At 34.0% G+C, this 22,258-nt stretch overlaps 3 protein-coding genes across 4 annotated transcripts; 1 reads left to right on the top strand and 2 right to left on the bottom strand.

Annotated features, from left to right (window-relative positions):
* Positions 1 to 104: 104 nt before the first annotated feature.
* Positions 105 to 5,582, bottom strand: LOC120249971 (beta-1,3-galactosyltransferase 7-like). The gene is made up of 11 exons (XM_039258689.1): positions 5,197 to 5,582; positions 4,420 to 4,516; positions 4,275 to 4,333; positions 3,969 to 4,171; positions 2,716 to 2,779; positions 1,529 to 1,601; positions 1,324 to 1,444; positions 1,140 to 1,227; positions 934 to 1,059; positions 732 to 841; positions 105 to 646 (listed from the first exon to the last, which is right to left on the bottom strand). The coding sequence occupies exons 1-11, from the start codon at positions 5,298 to 5,300 to the stop codon at positions 501 to 503; spliced, it is 1,191 nt and encodes a 396-aa protein (XP_039114623.1). The 5' UTR covers positions 5,301 to 5,582; the 3' UTR covers positions 105 to 500.
* Positions 5,583 to 9,125: 3,543 nt separating this feature from the next.
* On the top strand, positions 9,126 to 13,202 carry LOC120250394 (vacuolar protein sorting-associated protein 9A-like). Of its 2 annotated transcripts, none has more exons than XM_039259211.1 (5): positions 9,126 to 9,396; positions 10,315 to 10,462; positions 11,009 to 11,179; positions 11,878 to 11,934; positions 12,112 to 13,202. In XM_039259211.1, the coding sequence occupies exons 1-5, from the start codon at positions 9,272 to 9,274 to the stop codon at positions 12,763 to 12,765; spliced, it is 1,155 nt and encodes a 384-aa protein (XP_039115145.1). In that variant the 5' UTR covers positions 9,126 to 9,271; the 3' UTR covers positions 12,766 to 13,202. The 2 variants fall into 2 exon arrangements, with proteins under 2 accessions (XP_039115145.1, XP_039115144.1); XM_039259210.1 differs by having other exon boundaries at positions 11,755 to 11,934.
* A 1,867-nt stretch (positions 13,203 to 15,069) lies between these two features.
* On the bottom strand, positions 15,070 to 20,867 carry LOC120250432 (uncharacterized protein At1g10890). Its single transcript, XM_039259249.1, has 5 exons — positions 20,733 to 20,867; positions 20,457 to 20,650; positions 18,932 to 19,150; positions 16,006 to 16,225; positions 15,070 to 15,524 (listed from the first exon to the last, which is right to left on the bottom strand). Exons 2-5 carry the CDS (start codon positions 20,579 to 20,581, stop codon positions 15,258 to 15,260), a joined length of 831 nt encoding a protein of 276 aa, XP_039115183.1. The 5' UTR covers positions 20,582 to 20,650; positions 20,733 to 20,867; the 3' UTR covers positions 15,070 to 15,257.
* Positions 20,868 to 22,258: the final 1,391 nt, after the last annotated feature.

Raw genomic sequence — 22,258 nt, 5'->3', positions numbered from 1 at the left:
CTTCGATATTACGGTATGAACTTGTCGTATTATTGACCCTTTGATGTTAAAAAATATAACTGTAGATTTTGTTACATGTTTCTCAATTCCAACAGAAACACACAAGCCATGAAGATCTTCAATCTATTGATTCCGTTTCAACGAATGTCAATAACTCTCTGAACAAAATTGTTGATAAAACATTTGTAGTATTCCAATACGACAACATACACATTCTCTACAAGCTGCATATTCCACAATGAAAATCAAGTGATAAATTAGTCTGTTGAACAGATCTCTGGGACCTGCAGTCTAGTACAAACAGTGTTTCTGATACACAAGCAGCTCCTTCCGATATGTCGTTGTGGTCCAATGGCTTTTTGATCTCACATTTAACTCTAGTTTTTCAATTCAATCATCAGGGGATATCAGAACTTAATCTTGAACCTGTCTGCAGTCTAGTTGAGCAATGATTGTTGCCATTTACAGCAAAATTCTAAGGTCTCACTAAGTCCTGTGTACTAAATAGCACCCCAAACAGCACCATCTCCTTCTCCGCATTTTTCGTGGACTTCTTTTATTCTCTCCACTGATTTGCAGATCCCACTGCAGCTCCAATCAAATGATGCTATGCATACATTTCCTGCCTGGGCTTTCCACTCACAGTCTGCGGATAAAACAACAACAGAAAACATTAGCGGCGCATTACTCAGGTAGTGTTATCAAACAGGAAAGATAGAAGTACACCGAACCTGGCGGGGTTCCACAACACATGCTCCGATCATCAATGTGTTCAACTTCAAGTCCAATGAACCAAGAACCCAGTGATACGTCCTCATTAGCATATTTGTGCAATATAGGCCTATTGAAGAACAAAAGGCGCTATACTTGTTAGAACTGGTTATAATTAACTTCATTGTAATTGCTAAAAATTTAAATTGCTCAACGTATTACTGGTTGATCGAGATGTATGTGGCAAGATCTTTTGAGATAGCATAAATCTGTCCAGTTGCATGACGGAAGTACTTGTTTCCTTCCTCACCGAATTTCCAGTATTCAGGTTCATGATACTTAACACTCCTGTAATAAGAGATGGTTCATAACCAGATTTACAAAGAACAGAGACTAAAGCACCGACAAAAGCAAGGTGAGAGGATTACTTCTGAGAAAGAACTGGACCAGACTTCATGCACCCAATGTACACTCTGGGCTTTGATCTATGTTTGGCAAGGGTTGCAGCCAACATACCTGCATCATTATGGAATGGTTGGACAGACATTTGACAAAAAAAAGAACACAATGGAGTAGGGATGCATTAGGGATGCATTAAGTCCAAAGACTCACCTAGATTGACATGTACGTCATCATCAACCTTGATGTAAAAGTCAGCATCCCATTTAGCAACTGCCGTGGAGAAAAATGTTTTAGTTTTTGCAGACAGTTCGTGATACCCTTCAACATGCTCCTGGAGTAGGGAAAAAAATCATACATTTAAATAGAAATTACTCGCCGTTTCAGCCAAGGTTGCTAGAATGAGTAGAGTTATTACCAATCTGAGAAAATCATTATGTTGAGCCTCTTCTGAATCAATAGCCCGATCAAGAATGCTGTTGGATGTAGCACTGTAGAAAGCAAAAAAATGATTGATAAAATGAATGAACAGTTATTTGAAAACAGACACACATGCACGCGCGCGCGCACGCACACACACCATATTTACTATATAGAAAAAAATCAGCAATCTTCAACTAGCTAAACTAAAAGATCACCCAAAAGATTTTTCTTGTCATATCTGGCCTACATATCCTCAAATTATTGAAAACTTGACTCTCACTCTGGAAAGACAGATACCAAAGTAGTTAAAATGCACTCATCAGAGTAGGAGGGGATGGACAGATGCATAAAAAAGAAAAATGAAGATGAAGAGAAGAAAATTTTTTGCGAAGAGTCAACTCAAGGAAGCCCTATTTATTAAATGCTCTCTAAATTAGGGTCAGCAATGCATCAGACATCAACATCTTTAAATGTTTACAGAAATACAATGCGCAAGTTACATTTTTCAAGTAAAGTATTGACCATTATAGAAGAAGTATAACCCTTCTGCAACTTTGGCAGAAGATGTCTTATGTGTCCAAAAGGTGTATTATTCACATTTGCATCAGAAGGTCAGATTCTCACAGCCTAAGGTATACAAAAATCTGCAGCTTCAGAAACATCAACAATCTGCTACTAATCATTTTAACATACATTTGACTCTTAAGAGATAAATATAATAACATGACAGACCATCTTTGCTGGCATCAAATATACATCACCAATTGGACAGTCATTGACATATTACAGTATCTTTTAAAGGTTTTGGCATTCATCAAGATGGTTGGCTAGTCAATTATAGGTATTTATTTATTGATATAAAGAATTATGGCAAGAAGTCATATTCAAAGATGTAATCTTTCAGAAGTTTGGCAGTTTAGGATGAAATCTGATTTGTTTCTTAAAGGAGGTTGGAAAGGAAATAAGCAGATTGCATAATCATTATCATTAACTTCAGGATGATCATATTTACATATTAGCATAACAATTTTCAATATGGAATTATATGAATCTCAATATGTTGCTCTTTTTTCCACTAATAAGTGCACACTGCCAGACCAACACAAATATAAATTATCTGCTGGATACTTAAGATAACTACTTTGTAGGAAAAGCAAAGGGCGGGGCTGAATGATTAAGTACCTGTGACCAATCATAAACCGGATGACAATTCCCTTCTCACGCTCTAGTTGTTGGAGCTTCTCACCTGGGTTAATGTGAGAAAAACAGATGAGATGATGTAATGTAATTTGAGAACAATAGACAACTAACAGCAATTTAAAAAAGAAGAAAGGGAAAACTCCAATGCTTTATAGCTAGCTAGCAAATCAAAACCGGAAAAAGTGATTGTAATTATCCATCACAAACAATTATCAGTTTATACAGGGCAAGGTTGGCTGAGACAACCTTTGGCATGATGTCACGAAAAAAGTCATTGTCATGGACCAACATTAGCTATTGATACACTGGACTTCATAAAATGTGGATTACAAATTCAGGAGAAGTAATTGATAGAAGGGGCTACAATATACGAGTTTACTGGATGGAGAATAGTTTGACAGTAAATTGAGTAAATAGAAACAATAGATATCATCAGACCAAATAAAAGGCCTAAACAAGGGAATTGATTTTGTACACCTCATGGTCCAAAATGGGGCAATTATCATATAGAAATGAAGCAAAGCTTATATTTCCCATAAAATTTTGTCAATCTTTTAGCAAAATTAAGTGCAAAGAGAAAAACTTTTTGTTTTTGAGAAATGTGGATAGAACTTCAACTGCAAAAAGAGCTTCATCTTATTTGCTAGGAAGAATTCCATTGAGGAAAAAAGCCTTCTTTTCCAAATGGGAAGATATTTATTTAAGAAGTCCTATGGATCAGTGCGATCAAAGAAAGGTGCCTCATTTAAAATCTACGCACTAAAGAAACCAAGACAATAAGTGGATGCAAATAAAAGTCTAGTTGATATTAAATCAACTATCGATTTTTACTGATAGTCAGATACGTTCTACTAAAACTTTGAGAATAAAGCAGAGAAACTGAGAAGGGAAAATGGCAATTCAAGGAGGAAGTCTCAAAACTTAAACCACCTAAATGCCACCACTCGGCAAAAGCCAGCATCCTTTGTCTCAAGAATTAATTAGAAGAGAACTGAAGACCTAAGGTTGGATCCAACATTCAGCTGAGATCAAATAAAGGCAATGGAATGCAGATGTGGTCTCCAGGAAAATAATTTGAGTACCCCTAATTAATATATCATATCCCATTAAAATAGGGTAGAAATTGTTAGAAATAGAAGCCAAAAAAGCAACCTCTACAAGTCACCTAGGCTTCAAGGTAAATCTGAAGTTCAACTCGGAAGGGAACAACTACTAAGAAAAGAGAAAAATTAGACCTTGAGGCATCCAAGTAGCTCTGACTGAATCCCTTCTCTTCCTGCTGCTAAATGCCGTATTGATCCCCATAACAAAGAAGGCCTTCTGCCTTTGTTGTTGAGTAGCGGTTGTGATTGATGGCGAACCATCGACACCGATCTGCTGCGAACTTCGTGAAGCTGCCAATTCCATTTGCAGAGTAGCTATTGTCTTGTCCAAAGATCTGAAAGCAATCAAATGGCAACCAAAAGGACCTTCACATTAGTCTTAAAATATAAACACAATAAATTAATCAAATTGGCAATTATTGAGCTCATGCTACGCACTGGATGGCCTCATGAGTCTTGGTCACCTCCCCCATTATATCCTTATCCTGCCCAAGCTTCTGTCAGACATAAAGCATCGCAGTTGAGCAAAAACAAAACTGAACATCCAGAAAAATTTGGTTTGCTTCTGAGAACCAATACCAACCCGTTTTGTAGTACAATCCTCAGAGATAATCTGGAGTTCTTGCTCCTGTCGTCGCCTTGATATAAAATGACCGCCCGGTTCCGGTGTTACCCACAGCCTACAGATTGATGCAAAGAAGAAGAGCTCATCAATCAATAAAACCCTGGTGCCAAGATCCAATTTTTCCCAAGAAAAGGGATCAATCAATCATAAGGCCGAAAACAAGATCCCAATTTTCAAGCTTTGATACAAAAAGAAGAGGATCAATTAATTGCCCACATAATGCACAACTAAGAAAGATGACTCGAAATTGCAGCACCGCGCAGGGAAGAAGAGATTCCGAAAACGCTGCGTTGCCGAAACCCAAAGATGGCTCAAAAATCAATTCCATTAATTAAGCATGCACCAGATCCCAAGATCTAATTATTCTTATTCAAAGAGAGAGAGGGATGGGGATTCCCAAGTCATAAAGATTCAAACTTTAGACTAAAAAATGGGGATCACATCCAAAAACACACAAAAATTCCGACACAAATTACACAATCTTATGAAAGAGAAACCCAAAATCTAAAAAAACCAAACAAAAAAACTCAAAATAAGAATTAGAAACCACCCTAGAAAACCAATTCCACGCTCCCCAAATCCAAAACTCTCCAAAACATCACAAAAACAAATCACAAAACTCAACCTTTAAGCTCAAAAAACCCAAACAAACACACACACACACCAAACCACCATCCCCAAAAATCCACAAGCAAAACCAATCCAATCCACCATTCCAGCAAAAAAAAAACCAACCTATTAGTGAAGAGCATCCCAAGCCCAAAACTCGAAATGCAAAGAATCAGGATCCATCTAGTCGACACCCTCTTCTCACTCCCCACGTTCCCTCTTCCCCTCATCTCTCTATCCCTCAAAACTCCAAATCCAAATCTCCTCCTCCTCCTCCTCCTCAACTTCTCTCTCTTGCTCTTATATCTTTTCTATCAAAGAAGAAGAAGAAGAAGAAGAAGAAGAAGAAGAAGGAAAGCAGAAGGTACGTGACGAGGACGTCCGTCAACTTAGCCCAGCGTCCACGAAAGACCGCATCGGAGCCCCGGTCTTGTATTCTGTGAGCATGTGTGAAAGGATCTCTCCTCCACCTCCTCTCTCCCTCTTTCAGCCTTTGCCTTTTGCCTTGCCTAGCCTTGCCTACCCCTCTGAGTCACTATGTAGGTGGGGCCCTACCTTTTGTTCAAACTTATAATAAATGTATTTATATATATATATATATATATATTTCCTTATTTACTGGCTATGTATACTTTGAAATTATTTAAATATTCTTTCCAAAAATAAATCTCATTAATATTCCTAACATAATTAAAATACACGGTCATAGTACATTGAAATATCATAAATAGTATGGTTTGACTATTTTATTACCAAAAATAATAAATATATATATAGTGGATTTTATAATGTTATCCATCTGTAATATTAGGTAAATGGGTGTATTTTTTTTATGGTTCCTTGTTTATTATTATTATTTTTTAAATGGGGAACTTATAGTTCATGATTAATATGGCGTGTTTGTTACTATCATAAATTCATCTTTAAGAATTAAAAGGGATTGTTAGGGAAAAAATTCACTTTCAACAGGTACATTTGGTTTTTTATACCATACATATCACAAGGTTTTTTTTAAAAAAAATAATAAATAACAAATAAAAATGACTTATTAATAAAATTATTTTTTTTTCAATTTGACACTAGTAATTCAATAGGAACTGAAACTGTGATGAAAATTAATCTTAATTGTAATTTATGTTACATGAATTTGTAGTTAAGAGATTAATAAAAAAGAGTTTCAAAAGGATCTTTATTAGTTGTTAGGTAATAACTATTACTTTCGTGCCATATATAACTGAATTTTATCAATAAAAAAATATATATATATATATCATGGAGTTACATGAGACAGTAGCAATTAGTTTGTAACCATCCAATATTAACTCCCCATTTGTAATATTAAAAAAAAAAAACTTTACATGAATGTAAAAGTTTGCCTTGGAAAAAAAGTAGTAGTTTGTATAAGATTAAGAAAAGGTCCATTGGTTAAGGAAAATGTTTGTTTTATGTTGGAAACTTTGGACTAATAATAATTAATTCTCTCTTTGTTGATCATAAGAAAAATGAAAAGAGATGGAACCCCACTTTTGCAAGCATAATATATTTGAACAGATCAAAATACATGTGGGTGTGACTGCACAACAGACTGTCCATGAGGGACATAGAGTGCATCAATTTTCTTGTATGTGTCTATTCAATGTTTTGGAAAAAGAAGGGTGGAGGAAAGAGAAAATTAATTAAATAATAAAATGAAGCATTTGATTCATTGAATTTGATTTTATGGGTTAATTAATAAGGATAAATAATTCTTTTAACTTCCTCTTGTCCATCATGTTTCTTGGTCTAATCTAACAAGAAAACAAAAAATCCTATAGTGTTTTTTTTATAATAATTAGATTTAATGTAACAGATTTTAAACTAATCCAAAATGAGATGTTAGAAATTTCATAAAAATAAATAAATTTTTACATATGTTTTTTATTTATATAATAATTTGAATTCAAAATTATTTATTTAAACAACCCGCTATCGCAGATATAAACTTATGTATAAGTTTTTTATTTTTTTAAAAATAAATATAATTTTTTTTTTCATTGCTTTTCACAATGTTTAGTTAAAAAACACTCAATTTGCATGGATGATGGCACTGATCAAGCCAAGATTAATGGTCACGCGAGCAAAACTTGTAGACATTTTGCGTCATTTTTCCCTTTTAGACCTCTAACATCACGCTTAATCAAGTTTAAAAAATTGATTAAAGAATTAAAGCAACTAAAAAATGTTTCCGTGTCCAATTTCTTTTGGTTGTTGGGAAAATTCAACTTTGTGGTCAAAAGCCAACCATTTTTTTTCTCTCAAACTTAAGACAAAGACCGGCTCCAAATCAATGACAAGAATGAAGCAAAGTTATGGTTTTTTTGGCTTGCTCGCCTAACTATTGATTTTGTTTTCTTTGATTAGGCCTTGTGACTCTTTGATATTTCCAATGTCATTAACATTGATTAATGACTTTCTAATAATCATGGGATTGATCACATAATTTAGATTTTTGAGACATTGTGTGCATTTGTTTGGGTTGATAGAAATGGTTTAAAGAAAAAGAAAGGACGGTTTTGTCTTAATATTTCTATCATTTCAGGGGTAGACAAATGACATACATTGGAAGTGCTTTTAGTTGGCTGCCTACAAATTAATTCATTAGAATGTGAAGAGCTGATATTAGAAAAGGAGCTTATGAGACAACTTATATTTTGTTCCACTTTTGTGTCTAGTAGAAGAGTTATTTATTTATTTATTTATTTGGATAAAATAGATAAATTATAATTTAATTAAAAAACAAATAAATCAGGATCAATATATATATATATATATAACACATTCTACAAACCATCCAAAACAATAAGTATTTTCATGTGTATAGAGCTTTACTTTGACAACACAACAACAATAAACACTCGATAAATAGAAGAAATTTGTACTACTTGAAAAAATAATAATTAAAATGATTCGTGTATCATAAGTAGCACGAGAAGTTACGTATTGCACAAAATATATGCACATATATCATTATATAAGATTAGTACAAAAAAAAATGATAATAAATATAGTAGCTTTAAAAAAATACACAAGATTTAAGTTTAAATTAATGCAAAATAATATTCTCAGACAAAGTATAAACTTGAAAGATTTTCTTTTCGTTTTTTTTTTTTGTGAAAATCGAGGAAAACATTTATTTTTATTTTGTAATATAAAATTTTTACATTAGATAATATACATTAGATATATAATGTATATTAAAAAAACCATTTATCATTAAAAAAAATATCATTACATGTTAAATGAATAAAAACTTGTGCACATATGATTCTAAAGTATTTTAACCGTCATTAATATTTCTGCATACACACTTGTAAAAAATTTAAGGTAATTTTATTTTTATGCTTAAATAAAAATCAACATTGTCTTGCCTGGTTTAGTAATTTAAATAAAATTATATTTTTTATTGATATAAAATTATATATATATAATTCAGTGGATTTTTAGAAGCAATGTAGATGTAGATTTTCTCAAGAATAACCACTGTCTTAATTGACAAGTGACTATATGATTAATATGATTAACTTTCATACAGGAGTTACTGATTTTGGATGTATGGTAGCTCATATGCATTATTATTATTAATAAATCATATAAGGCACTATAGATTAAAGGCTCAGCGCTAGAACAATAAAGTTAGTCAACTCAACACTCGTCCGATGATCGTCTACATCAGCTACACACTAGCAAATTACTCTAGTCATAGTTACCGCATGTTCTCTTACTAATGAAAACACATAATTAATTATTAATACGTGTTTTCAGAAGGTTGAATTTTTGTTTTATCCTACACACGAATGATTTTTCCATCCGTCTTAAGTAAGTATCTTTGGTTATTGTCAGCATTGCTAAGGAAAAAAATAAAATAAAAATAAAAAGTAAAAAGTAAAATAAATAAATGGGGTCCGAGGTATTTGTGAAAATTCAAGGGAGTGGATAATAATTTGGGTATGTTTTCGAATCTCAAAGCACACGTCATAAGAGGACCAGTCTTCAAAACTCAGGAGCAAGCCCACCTGTTTCTCCTGCTGCATTGTGATCCACGATCGATCGATCGATCAATCGAGCGAGCGAGCATTGATTTTGTACCAAAAATTTCATCTTTCTTTGCTCCCTTCTCCCTCCCTCGAACGCTGTGCCGATTTCAGGGAGAAATCTCGGACCAATGGACGCCGGCGGCGGCGGCAACACCGACGTGTTTGGGTCCTCGACGGCACCGCTCACCTGGCATGATTTCCTCGACCGCATGCGCCACCCTTCTGCTGCCGACTTCGTCAAATCCATTAAGAGGTTCTTCCGCCGTCTCCTACTTATTTGGTCGATCCTTTCAGATTAATTCTAGTATTTGACCTGGATGATCTATGGAATGCTTCTTAATCTGTGAATCTATGGTCGATCCTCTAGTGGCTCTGCTTCTCGTTATGATTGATTCGGTGCTTATTCTGTGGCATTAGGGTTTAGTTCGGAGCGTTGGCATATCTTTGTTGCGAACTATATGATTTTGAGGGCATTGACGCTTTTTTGTTTGGTTTTTGATCGAATTTATGTGTTAGGGTTAGTTGGAATTGTGGGAAGCCAAAGGAAAATTAAATGTCTTGAGTGGCTGACTGAATCATCCATGGAGATTCGGTCTCATGGAATGCTTGTGATTTTGCACAATGCTTGTTTTAAGAGCTGCTCATCGAACTTCTTGATTTTACTTGATGATTGTGATTACATCGTGTTTCCATAGCCGCCTGAAATGTTTAGAATGATATAGTCTAGGCCTTTTACTGGTTTAGCTGTGGCCCTTGTCTTCAAAGGAGCACAAAGATGGACAGTGAAGATACATTTAAACAAACATCAAAACTTTTTTTATCATTGTTTTACAAGTTGTTTGGTCTCCAAGTTTCAGTATATCCTGATGGCCTCTATCAGATATCAAGATTGTTTAGGGAGACTTGGTTTCTCAATCCCATCTCATACTTTTTGAGTGAAACTTTTCTTAATAAAATACGATCAGCTAATTGACTCAACATATTAGACATATTTAAAAATAAGCAACTAACATGTTAAAGTTGGAACTGCAGCCTATAACACAATGCCATTACCTTTTCTTGTGATTACACCTTATCTTTCAGATCTATTTGTTGTTACCTTGTTCTCTTCATTGCATAAGCCTGAAAATTTTATATTCACATATTTGATATATATCATTTTTCACGGCAGCTTTATAGTGTCATTTTCAAATAGAGCTCCTGATCCAGAAAAAGACAGTGCTTCGGTACAAGAATTTCTTTTGAACATGGAAGGGGCATTCAAGGTTCATATGCTTTGGGCTGGTAGCTCAGAGGAAGAACTTGAAAGTGCTGGTGAAGTGAGAATCACTCTATTTGTTTACATTCTTTAAAATTTCAATGCTTGAAATGCTTCAGATTCTGTTATCAAGCGTTTGGCTGTTATGCTAACTGAAAAAATAATAATTAAAAAAGGTTTTGTCTTTGTTTATTCATGGTTTCCAATATTTGGTGTCTTGAAGAATGACAAGGTTATAAAAAAAATTGAATTTCAAGTTCAGTAATGTTATTAGTTTAATGAGATATGGTCATTTGCTCCTTTCCTATGATGTAAGAAACAATTGTGCATATGATTATTTTTAACGTTGCTCACACTTCTGCTCCTTGTCATTATTATATTTCTGCTCATTTCATAAAACGACTGTTTTTATACATCTTATTTTGTTGTAATTGACTCCCCATCATTAATAAGTGATGGTCATTTACTAAATCATAAAACGACGGTTTTTTTATACATCATATTTTGTTGTAATTGAATCTTTGGGATATTATTTGTTTAAAAGGTCCATAGATTTTCATTGTGTTTTCCAATTTTCTGTTCATGGTTCTTACTCTCCGGTTTGCAGGGATTGGAGAAATATATCATGACAAAATTATTCAATCGTGCGTTTGCATCACTTCCAGAAGATGTAAAACATGATGAGGAACTTTATGAAAAGATTTCTTTATTACAGCAGTTTGTAACTCCAGAAAATTTGGACATAAAACCAAACTTCAGAAACGAAACATCTTGGTTGGTGAGTTATCCATTTTTTTTTTATCTTGTTAGCGTTTCCATCTTTTCTTCCCATATGGTCCTGCAAACTTTTACTGTCAGAGTTTTGATATGCCTTAACTGGATGAATTTATGATAGATTAAGAAGGTAACTTGTCATATTCTTTTACCATATCTTCTATTGACTATTAAAATATATGATGGTGACCGGGTCTAAAAACATGAGGAGAAGAGGGGATTGACTTCTTTAAAACTTTACTTTGAGGATCTTTTGACTATTCTGCCTTACATGTTTCTGATAATGGCATGTTAAAAACCGTATTTTTTAATGACCTTTTTTTTATACCCTTAATACTTGGTGGTTATTATCAACTTAGTTATTGTTAGACCTTTTCCCACACAAATTCTGGAGTTCATAGTGCGATTGTGGAAGCCATTTATTTTGTTATTTTCTATTGCTATACATTATACCAATAAACTACTTTAGTTATCATGTTAGTGTATAAATATATTGCATGCTAATTCCTTGCTCCTTTGTAAGTGCTTAATTTAGTAACTTGGAGTTCTTACATTATTTCTTTCTTTTGATTTCCTAAGCTTGCACAGAAAGAGCTACAGAAGATTAACATGTACAAGGCTCCAAGAGATAAACTTGTTTGTATTCTCAATTGCTGTAAAGTCATAAATAACCTTTTAATAAATGCATCTATCGCATTGAAGGACAATCCGCCTGGAGCTGATGACTTTCTCCCAGTTCTCATTTATGTCACCTTAAAGGCAAGTGCAGTTTTTTTTTGTAAAATTTATTCGATCAAGCTGAATATAAAGCTTTCTTTTTGTATAACTATTCATAATTCTGATTTTTTAAGCATGTTCTGTCATTTCATTTTGTCATTTCAGGTTTAATCTTTTGGATCACTTATGTTATAAACAATGCTACTGTAAACCATGCAGGCAAACCCTCCACAGTTATATTCAAACTTGCTCTACATCGAGAGGTATAGGCGTCGCTCACGACTGGTTTCTGAATCAGCATATTTTTTTACAAATATCGTCTCTGCCGAGTCCTTCATCTGGAACATTACCGCTGAGTCTCTTTCAATGGATGAAATGGAGTTTCAGAGAAAAATGGATTCTGCTAGAGCATATCTCTTAGGCCAATCGACTGACATAGAAAATCTCAAAGATCAAGCCAATGAGAGTATTCCTGACCACAAGACCCAGGCATCTGAAGTTCAAAGGAGTGTTGGTAGCTATATGCAAAAGAATGTGTATAATGTCCCCCCAACTCCAATTGTGAAAGCACCATCGCTCTCAGACTTAGAGAATAAAGGAGCTTCGGAGATTCTGAAGGATGATCAACCTATTAAATATTTCCAGGAATACCCATTCTTATTTGCACAACCAGGTGATTTGACTGTCGATGATGTGGAAAACCTACTAAATTGCTATAAACAGCTTGTTTTCAAGTACATTTCTCTTTCTAAAGGAATGGGCATCCCCATTGCATCTCCAGCTGCGTCAGGCACACAATCACAATCAAAAGCAGATACTGATAAAGAGTCTGAAGGTGTAATCGAGGAGGAAACAAGCGCTGAGAAAGTCTGAGATAATCCAAAGATCAAATGATAGTTCAAGTGAAAATTTGTTCTCAGGCATGGACGAGACAGAGCAAAAGACAACCATAGATGAAGCAATCACTCAATATAGTTGTTGAATGATGAGAGTTTCAGTTAGTCATTTTGCTCTACGGCCGAAACTTTCCATTTGCCCGAGACAGGAGGTGATGCTGAAGAGTTCATCAACAGTATTCACAGCAAAGTTCTCAAATATCAATGTAAAAATGGGAAGCCTGGCTACATTAGAGCTGGTCTTCTCCTTCTACCGGCAGTCGGTTGTTAATTACTATTGTATTTTTTGCTGCAGTTTTAGTCTATAGTTTAAATTATGCTACTTTTGTATTACCCATGTTGATATTTTACAGATTTGTCAAAAGAATTTTGTGTGGACTGATAAAATATGCTTAATTTTTATCCTTTCCAGATTGAGGAAAAAAAGGTAATGCTTGTGTTAAATATGTCAGTGTCAGATCATATAGGTCGAACACACTATAGAAATCAACTAAATATTTGGTCTTTAATAAATGCAATTGGAAAATCAAAATGATCTTCCCCTTTTAATTTAAAATGACTAGAAAGTAAATTCTAATCTGGTCCATGGTCTCAATACATGCTTTTGGACTTCAAAATCATCTGTATTCAAGTCAAGGATTGAATTTTCCTCCCAATACTCTGAAGATAGAAATGGTCAGCCTTCAAAGACCAACTGAGTTAAAGGCTACCAGCCAATCACATCCTCAGTGTTTAGTTTTAGTACACACAACTCTTTCCATGGACTTTCTAGTTTCTTTTGCATTGACTATCTAAACCAATGTATATATATCATCATTTGGTCTTCTGAAATCTCCATTAGATCCAATATGGGCAAGCACCAAAACCACCACTGCATCAGCAACTTCTTCAAGCTTTCATGCTGTTTCAAACCTCCTGTAGTAACTGAAGAAGCCATTAGAGATAGCTCTGGTTCCTCTTTTTCTTCATCAATTTCATCTTCAAGGAAAAGTAGATATCATGATCAAAATGGAGCATCATCTTCAACATCATGGACATCAAGAAGTGTTAGCTCACTGGATAAGAATAACAAGAATTCCAAGAAGATGGGCAAGAGAAGTTGGTCAGGAAGTGATGTGAGGTCTAAAGTGAAAGTTGATTGCACTGTTTTGGTGAAGAATGAGATGGCAAACTCTAGTTTGTGGAGGAGGAGATGTGGAGGAGAAGAGCTCAAGTGTCTCAAGCTTCACAAGCACAAGATGCAACACCTTTAATGGTTTTGGAACTCTTTTATTTATTTTTTTATTTTTCTTTTTTCTTTTGGGGTGGAAGTTTTGCTGATTCTATTGTAGCTAGAAAGGTTTGAATCAGATTTTAAGTTTGTTTTTTTATACATGATGGGGGAAAATTACATGATTTTGGAAGTTAGTATGTGAAGATTTTATGATGTAAATCAAGAATTTGCTCATGCCACTCATTGGTTGCTTTTTGAGGAAGTTTTTCTTTTCTTATGTTTGTTTTTTAATATCTTGGAAAAAAATATATCTTTTTCACTATAAAACACTTGAGGGGGAAAAACATTGATTAAGTGCCCATTGACATTAAATAAATTGAGCATGTTAACACTTGTTCATTGTGAGTGGCTAGGCACTTGAGTAGAGATCATTAAATTTGGATGGATTTTGACAAAAGTTAAAGACTCAAATTTTCTAGTCGAGCCGGGTTTGAACAAGATTAAAATTTAGTAATTATGGACGAGACCCGATCTGAACCCGACCCATGGACAGGTCCACTAGACACTTGGACTGTTTTGATCCCATGTTGTGTATGAAACAGTACTGTTCATGAATTACTAAATCTTCACTAATGTAGAACACTATTTATTTAGGTCCTAGTGTAATCCCATGTGGGAAAAGTTACATTCTCTGTTCCTCTAAAGGTGCATGATAAATGATTACTATTATGGAATCATAGTCTACGATCCTTAATATGTCATGGTGAGTAAATGTTTGTAACCAATGCATTTCCGTAAATGCTTATGATTGTGATTTGCGCTTATAATTTTTGGTAAAAAAAAAAAAACTCATTAAAATTACTATGTAAAACCTCATTTATCTTAAAAATGAAATTGATAAACAGAGTTATTTACAGTATGGCATCACTGAACATTGAACTATAGAGCAACATCCAGATGTTTTAAAAAAGCGTTTGAAAGGAGGTTCACACATTGAACTACAGAAAGCTAGTTTGAAAGGGAGGTTCCATCTTTACCCTCGCATCACACGCTTAAAAATCACGCCACTGGAAAAACAGGATATTTTAATAACATAAATATATTCAACAAAGACCATAATGAAGAAGGCAGACAGCAGGAGCCCCCTAAATATTCAACAATACAAGGGAATTGGCAAAAACAAAGACCATATCAATGGAGGTTCCATCTTCTTCACTGACATACATTTTAAACACCTGAAAAACCGCGGAGAATAACTACTTAAGACCGAGCGCAAATGACAACTTAGGGCGAGATTTATTCTTGCCCAACAGTTTCATCTGATTAGCCCTCTCTTGCTCTTCCTCCATCTTTTTTCTCCGCATCGCTTCTTCCTTCTGTCTTTGGATTTGTTCCAACTCACGGTACCGCTCCTCTTCTTTCTTTTGTTGCTCTAGTGCTTCTCTTCTTTGAGCCTCTTCCACCCTCCGCCGATTCTCCTCAAGCATTTTATCCAATTCCTCCTTCTCCCTTCGCTCTTGTTCCTAGATGTCCAAGGTCACAGTTCGATCCAATAGAAAAATGTGAGTGTTTAAGATACGAAACTATTTATTTATAAAGCAGAAGAGTCTTCGGACATTAAAGATTTTAAGAAGCTCAAACTTGTCAATGACACTTAAAAAGGCACAAACTTTCCTATTGCCATGTGTTCTATCTGAGATACTGAAAAGCTGCACTTTTATGTCAATTAGAAGCTAGAACAGATTATGAAAGCATTAATAAAGACAAATACCTAAAAGAGAGACATATATACCACCTGACAGCCATGAACTGGAACAGTTGAAATAATTTGGCATTGTATGCCTGCTGGCACTTTTAAGGCTTGCAAGCAAACTCAACATGCATGCCAACTCAAACGATGAGAAATGGAATTAACATTATGCATAGAAAACAAAGATCAGCTATGGAATATAAAATTAGCTGGTGGTAGGAAATAGCCAAGTGGTCCACAGGAGAGAGGCTTACTGCTTTCTGTCTGGCTTCAATTAAGGCAGCTTCCTTCTCCTTTTCGAGTTGGGCTGCAACCTCATCAAATAGTTTTTTTCGGCCTTCATCAATTCTTCTTTGTATTTCCAGCTTTAACTCTTCAGAGTTCAAGCTCTCCTCGACCTTTTTACGAATAGCTTCTTCTATTCTCTTTGCAGTCTCTTCTTCTAGAAGTTTCAACTCTGCCTCCTTCTGACGCCTGGAATGAAGGGGAAAAACAAGAAGTTAGCCATAGAAATGCCCTTCATAACAGCTATTATAACAAGGATATAACATGGCTTCATCAGGCTGTGTAGCCATAACTGAATCTAAAGCAACATTGCAAGCTTTGTTCATAATGACCAAACAATCTCCCCTTTCGTCCATCTAATATCAAATACAAGCTTATGCTGTCAAGGCATACCTCTATAATTGACTTGTGATCCAAATAAATCAGATTTCATACTGGAACAGTAGATAAACGTGGCACCAATTGGATCATCAAATATAACAAGTGGAACTATAGCAGTAGCTTCCTTCAGAAAAGCCTGTGGAGAAGAATGTCAAGTAACCTGTACCAGGTTTAAAACTAATCACGTAAAGACTTCAAGTCTATCATTAAAGCACAGTTCTGGCACTTTATAGTTTTAAGTTTATTAAATGTGAAGTACAGAATGGGGTAGTTACATCTGCTTGTCAGTGGCACATCAGTTGATGAACTAATCACCCTAGATGTTATAGAAGGACAAACCAGTGTCAAACTAACAACGACCTGCTATCTCTTATCTAGAGATACCTGCCTAAACCATGTTAAAAACTTAAAATATGTTGATCAACTTTCCTGTAGCTTCAACTTGTTTCCAGCAAGTAGCGCAATATGGTTTGTCAACAACCAGAATCTAGTGAAAGGCTTTTTTGAATACAAGCTTATAGTTTAAATGTACAAATATTTTAGTCACGGGTGCAGGTATATAGAAATAAGAACTATATAATCACTCCTCAACCTATCTTGATATTGAAATTGAATCACAAGAAAGATCTCTAATGCAAGAAAAGATGTACTACCCAAGAAAATAAATGTAAAATTGATGATACAACAGCTCCTCATGTGAAGCTGCTTTCTGCTCTTGCTTATAAAGTAAGCCAAGCTGGTAAGATTCAAATTACAACTACTCCTTGAAATTCAATAGCACAATTATAAAGCCAAGCTATATGCCTTCCAGTCCATAATAAAAGATTTCAAAAACATATGCATCCTATATTAAAATGCATTCAGAAAGAGGCAAAGCACGTAAATTAACTAGGAGTGTTACTGCTAACTTGTTTGATAGGCTCATATTCGTTGATATGCAGGGTAAAAGTAATGCTCCAAAGAGTTCATATATTAGGCCACATCAATGTCAGAGCTCTTATTGATGCAGTGCTATATAATTTATACATTGTTCCAAAAACTTATTGGCATCTCCATGTTGACCAAACCTGGAAGAACATTCATCCCATGACTTCATAAAAAAAATTATAAACCTTATAGGCATAGCATTCATAAGAAATCAAGCCTACTTGGTCTTTTGCTCATTAATGAACCTCCCAAATAACTGTTTCAAGCTTTGTACTGGTACCAATTTTGTCTGAAAATGACTTTGACAAAATTTTTAATATGTTTTAGGGTTCAAGAATCAGCGAGATTATGCAACTTAAAATAGATAATCTAGTCCGTTTGTAATTGCATGCTGTGGTAACACTGTAAAGTCTGGAAATCCAGAAAAAAAAAATGCTGATTTAAAATAAACCAACTCTCTGTAGATATTTTGCAAGCATCGTGTACTAAAAGAAATTTTATTATGGTAACAAAAGCATTGCAACCCCACACCTCCATTTCAAATCAAATAGACAAGATTTATTGCACTCTGTTCAACATACAGTATAGTAGTTATGGAATATAATGTCCAAAATCTAACTGATTTTTGGGAAAACCTCCAATCAAGAACTATGATGCCAACCAAACAACATAAAGTTGCATGTTGAAGATCGACAAAGCACACTATTTCATACCACAGGTCAGGCATAAAGTTAATTAATAGTAATGTGACATGCACATAAACTATCAAAATAAATGGCTAACATGAAGACCAATATGCACACGCAGATCAAAGAAAAATTATCCAGTGGATCAGGGTTCTTCAAATCTTCCACATGGAAATGAAAATAAAAGGAGAAAATCAATCTACAGAACAAGAAACTATGGTTGAAATGCTGTCCTGTTCATAAGTTAATTGAAGAAAACATAGAGCCAAATTTCCTAAAGGACAACCAGGTCCACTCCTAACTCCAAGAATGTATACTAGTAAATAGTTCTACTGATTTCATGCTTTAAAAACACCAATATGAACATGGCTGAGTCTCAGGGCAACCTTTGCAGTAAATATTAATGCATGTATAACCATGAATATGCCTACAAGCATTCACAATTACAACCACTGATGATTAGGTGGACGTATTCACAAAATTATCATAATAACTATTAAGCATCAATATTATCAGTATTAGTATCAAATAGATTCAAAATATCCATAAGATGAAATACAATATCCAAACCTTAAAAAGCCAAGTGTCAAGCTTCACTCTTTCTGAAACAGAAATTTACATTTTCCAAACAAGCAATGGCATAAAACAATTATCATGTTGAACTTGAGCACAATTGTGTGCACTTCTTGATATAAATTTATTCAAACAAAGTATGAAGTGGAAGAATTGAAAAAAAGTTCCTTGACCATGCATACCAAACATATTTCAATTAATATCTTGAGAGTAAGAGAGCATATCTTCAGACATAGTGATTAGTTCACGATTATTGGAAACCAATGAAAAAAATAACATATATAAAACACAGAAATAAAAAATCATCATTGAAAAATCATAAGTTTACCTTTTCTTTTCCTCCTCATCTTTTTTAAGTTTCTCAATGGCATTTTTGCGCTCAAGCAACCCAATACTGGGGCTTCTAGACGTGTGTACAGGAGACTTTGATGAGCTCCTGCTTCTTTGTCTCTTGTATCGCCTTGGTGAAGGGGAACGGCTTTTCCGCCGTCTAGGAGATGGAGAGCGGCTTTTGCGCCTTCTTGGAGAAGGAGAAAGGCTTTTTTTCCTGATAAAGGAATAATAAAATATTAGCCAAATATCAGAAAATAACTAAAAATATATCACAAAAATATCAGGCACGAGATGGCCATCATGAATATTTGATTGCTAGTTTTGTAGAATAACACATACTGTTACCTCAAGCATTGTAATGAGTAATCTTTCCATGCCCCATCTTTTATCACAGAAACTCTTGCAAGTGCAAATCAATCAACCAAAGCATAAACCAAGAGCAATCATCACCTGCTTAGAAGGCTATTTTTTTGTTTTGGTGAAGGTTTGATAGGGAAACTCTTACATGGAATATTTTTATCTGTTCATAGTTGTTTAAATTATTTTTCAGTTTGGTGAACTCTTAGTCATGTGAAGAATAGAACCCACAACATCTCCACATTCAGATGCAAAGTTAAAGACCAAAAAATATAAAGGACATCATTTACCTATTACAAAGAAGAACACGCCATAGCTGCATCAAAAGTTAAATGTTACTTGTACTTAACTGTAGCTATCTTCATGAATGCCCAAGTGGAATAACATAAACAAATTATGATTATAATTGCAATAAATAAATAAATACATCGTAAAGTCATATAAAACCCGCTGTTGCCAGAAAAACAAGTAAAGATTATTAAAGCATAAAAATGAATTCATCATAATCCATACAAATAGACAAATGAAGCATTTCATCTAAGTGAGAAGATAATAGTTACAATGCAAAGCAGTTGTTTTTATAAACCTTTCTAAATCACATAGCTTAACATCATAATCACCAGGAATGATTTTGTGGATGAACAGAATATAGTCAATAAACATAATACCTATGCTTCATAACTACTACAGAGATGATGAGTCAAAACTAATCCGCACAATTAAGTAACTTGAACGATATAATACTTTGTTGGCCAAATCATGAGCAACTTAATTAAATTTACATGTTTATACTCGGAAGAACAAATTTTTTTCTCATCAAACATGGAAAGCAATATCTTCCTTTGTTCAAGAGTTTATACCTTAAGTGAAATCTCAATCACATAATATATAATGGTACATCTTCCTTATATATAAAACAGCAAGTTGAAATAATCCAAACCAAATCCAAGTAAAATAGAATCTGTCCAGCATGCATTTCACAATAGCCGATATCATGATTAAAAGTTATTAACAGGGTCGTCAGAAAATGATTTTACTCGACATCTCAGAACAGGAAAATACTTCAACAATTCTATACCACTACGAGAATCTTCTACGATAATACAGACAAAGAGAGAGAGAATAAAAGAAGCAGAGGGCTTTTCAATATCAAGCGAGATCACCTATAAGAATAAGGAGAACGGCTGCGGTCACGCCTGCTCCTCCTGCTGCTACTATACCTCGCCGGAGATGGCGACCGCCGGCGTCTATACGACGGCGATCGGGATCGAGACACGGTCCGAGGCATCGCTCAAATTACCACAACAACCAAACAATCCAGTCTCTGTTTCTCCTACGCTCCAACGCTTCCAAATCCTTGAAATTTCCCAGCAAAAGATCAGCAGAAACTCCACAAATAAAACCACCTAACAAAAATCGAAACAATCAGAAATCCCTACCAACGAAATTGACGAAAACGATCCCCGAAATCGATGAAGGATTCTTGAAACGAAACCCTAGAATGAGAGTTTGAGGGGAAGGTGGACTCGATTTGGGGCTTCGATAGCACAAAGGTGAAATTTTTAGGAATTAAATAAATATATAAATAGATAAAAATTGGACGGTGGATGTTGCTTCCATCTTGCAATGAAAAAAAATAATATTTAATAATAGCAATTATGTCACTAATGGTTTTTATTACACGTTATTAATAAGCATTTAAAACATATTAATGGCATGTAATTGATTAAATGTATATCATCCATTTTATTTATTTATTTATTTTTGTTGGGTGTTATGATGCTGGACCAAGGGTCAGTTTGGGTGTGATTGTGGTATTGAATTTAATGAATTAATTCTCAATATATAATGTGATAAAATTTGAATTTGTCTTATTAAATGTTATTTTAATTAATTAATTATATATTTTTTACCCGCGACAAACACCTAATTTAAGATTAATAGTTAGGAACATGCACTTATGTAGAGCACATCTGCAAGCTCAACACATATTGTCTTTACTTTAAGTGGGTCTTTTCTAAAATGAGAAGGACTCAGTACCAATAGGCCAAAAGCCCGCTGGTTTTTAATTAAAAAATATGATTAAATTTTATTTTAAATTAATGATGAAATGAAGAAAATATTGAGAATAATCCATTTATAATTGTCGTGTTTTTTAATAAATACTAATAAAAGAGGCATGAATATACCATGCCTATATTTAGTAAATACTACTCCCGTTCTTTTTTACTTGTCATGGAGCTCTTCTTTGTTCCTTTTTATTTGTCACATTAGAAATTTTATGCAACATTAAATATTTTTTCCCAATTTTACCAGTAAATTTATTGTACTTGTATAATTTTCAATAAATCACAATCAGCTAAGCATTAAATCATATACTCCACTTAGTGTAGTTTTAAATAGAGATAGTTTTGGAAAGTAGTGGAATTTTTTTATAAAATATAGGTAACCAACTACCTTTAATCTATTTTTCATAATCGATGTAAATTAGATAAAGTTGACAATAACTCCCTGTTCCTTTTTATCTGTCGTGAATAACTGAATCTCACATACCAAAAAAATTAGTTATTTTTTCAAAATTACCCATAATTTATATCTTCACATTTCTCTCTCATATTAAATTCCAAGAAGAGAATTGAAATTGAGTGTTAGAGTAATTTTGGGGAAAAAATAATAAATACTTCTTGATGTTTAAAAATGATTGATAAAAAGAAATATGGGTTTATGACAGATAAAAAGAAATGGAAGGAGTAAAAAGGAACGGAGGGAGTAATTTTTTCCAAAAACAAATGAGTAAATATTAATTTAACAATAATCCGATGAATATAACAAATCATGGTTAAATAATTCTTACACAAATCTGTATGCATATTTTAAAAATATATATTTTTGATGTTTTTTTTTTCTTGATTAAATGAATAATTTAACATAGTTTGAAAATATGTATACATTTCAGGATAGTATG

The sequence above is a fragment of the Dioscorea cayenensis genome, chromosome 19, assembly GCF_009730915.1.
Source record: "Dioscorea cayenensis subsp. rotundata cultivar TDr96_F1 chromosome 19, TDr96_F1_v2_PseudoChromosome.rev07_lg8_w22 25.fasta, whole genome shotgun sequence".
NCBI lineage: Eukaryota > Viridiplantae > Streptophyta > Magnoliopsida > Dioscoreales > Dioscoreaceae > Dioscorea > Dioscorea cayenensis.
The sequence above is the reverse complement of the archived record's forward strand: the minus strand, read 5'-3'. Positions and strand labels throughout refer to the sequence as shown.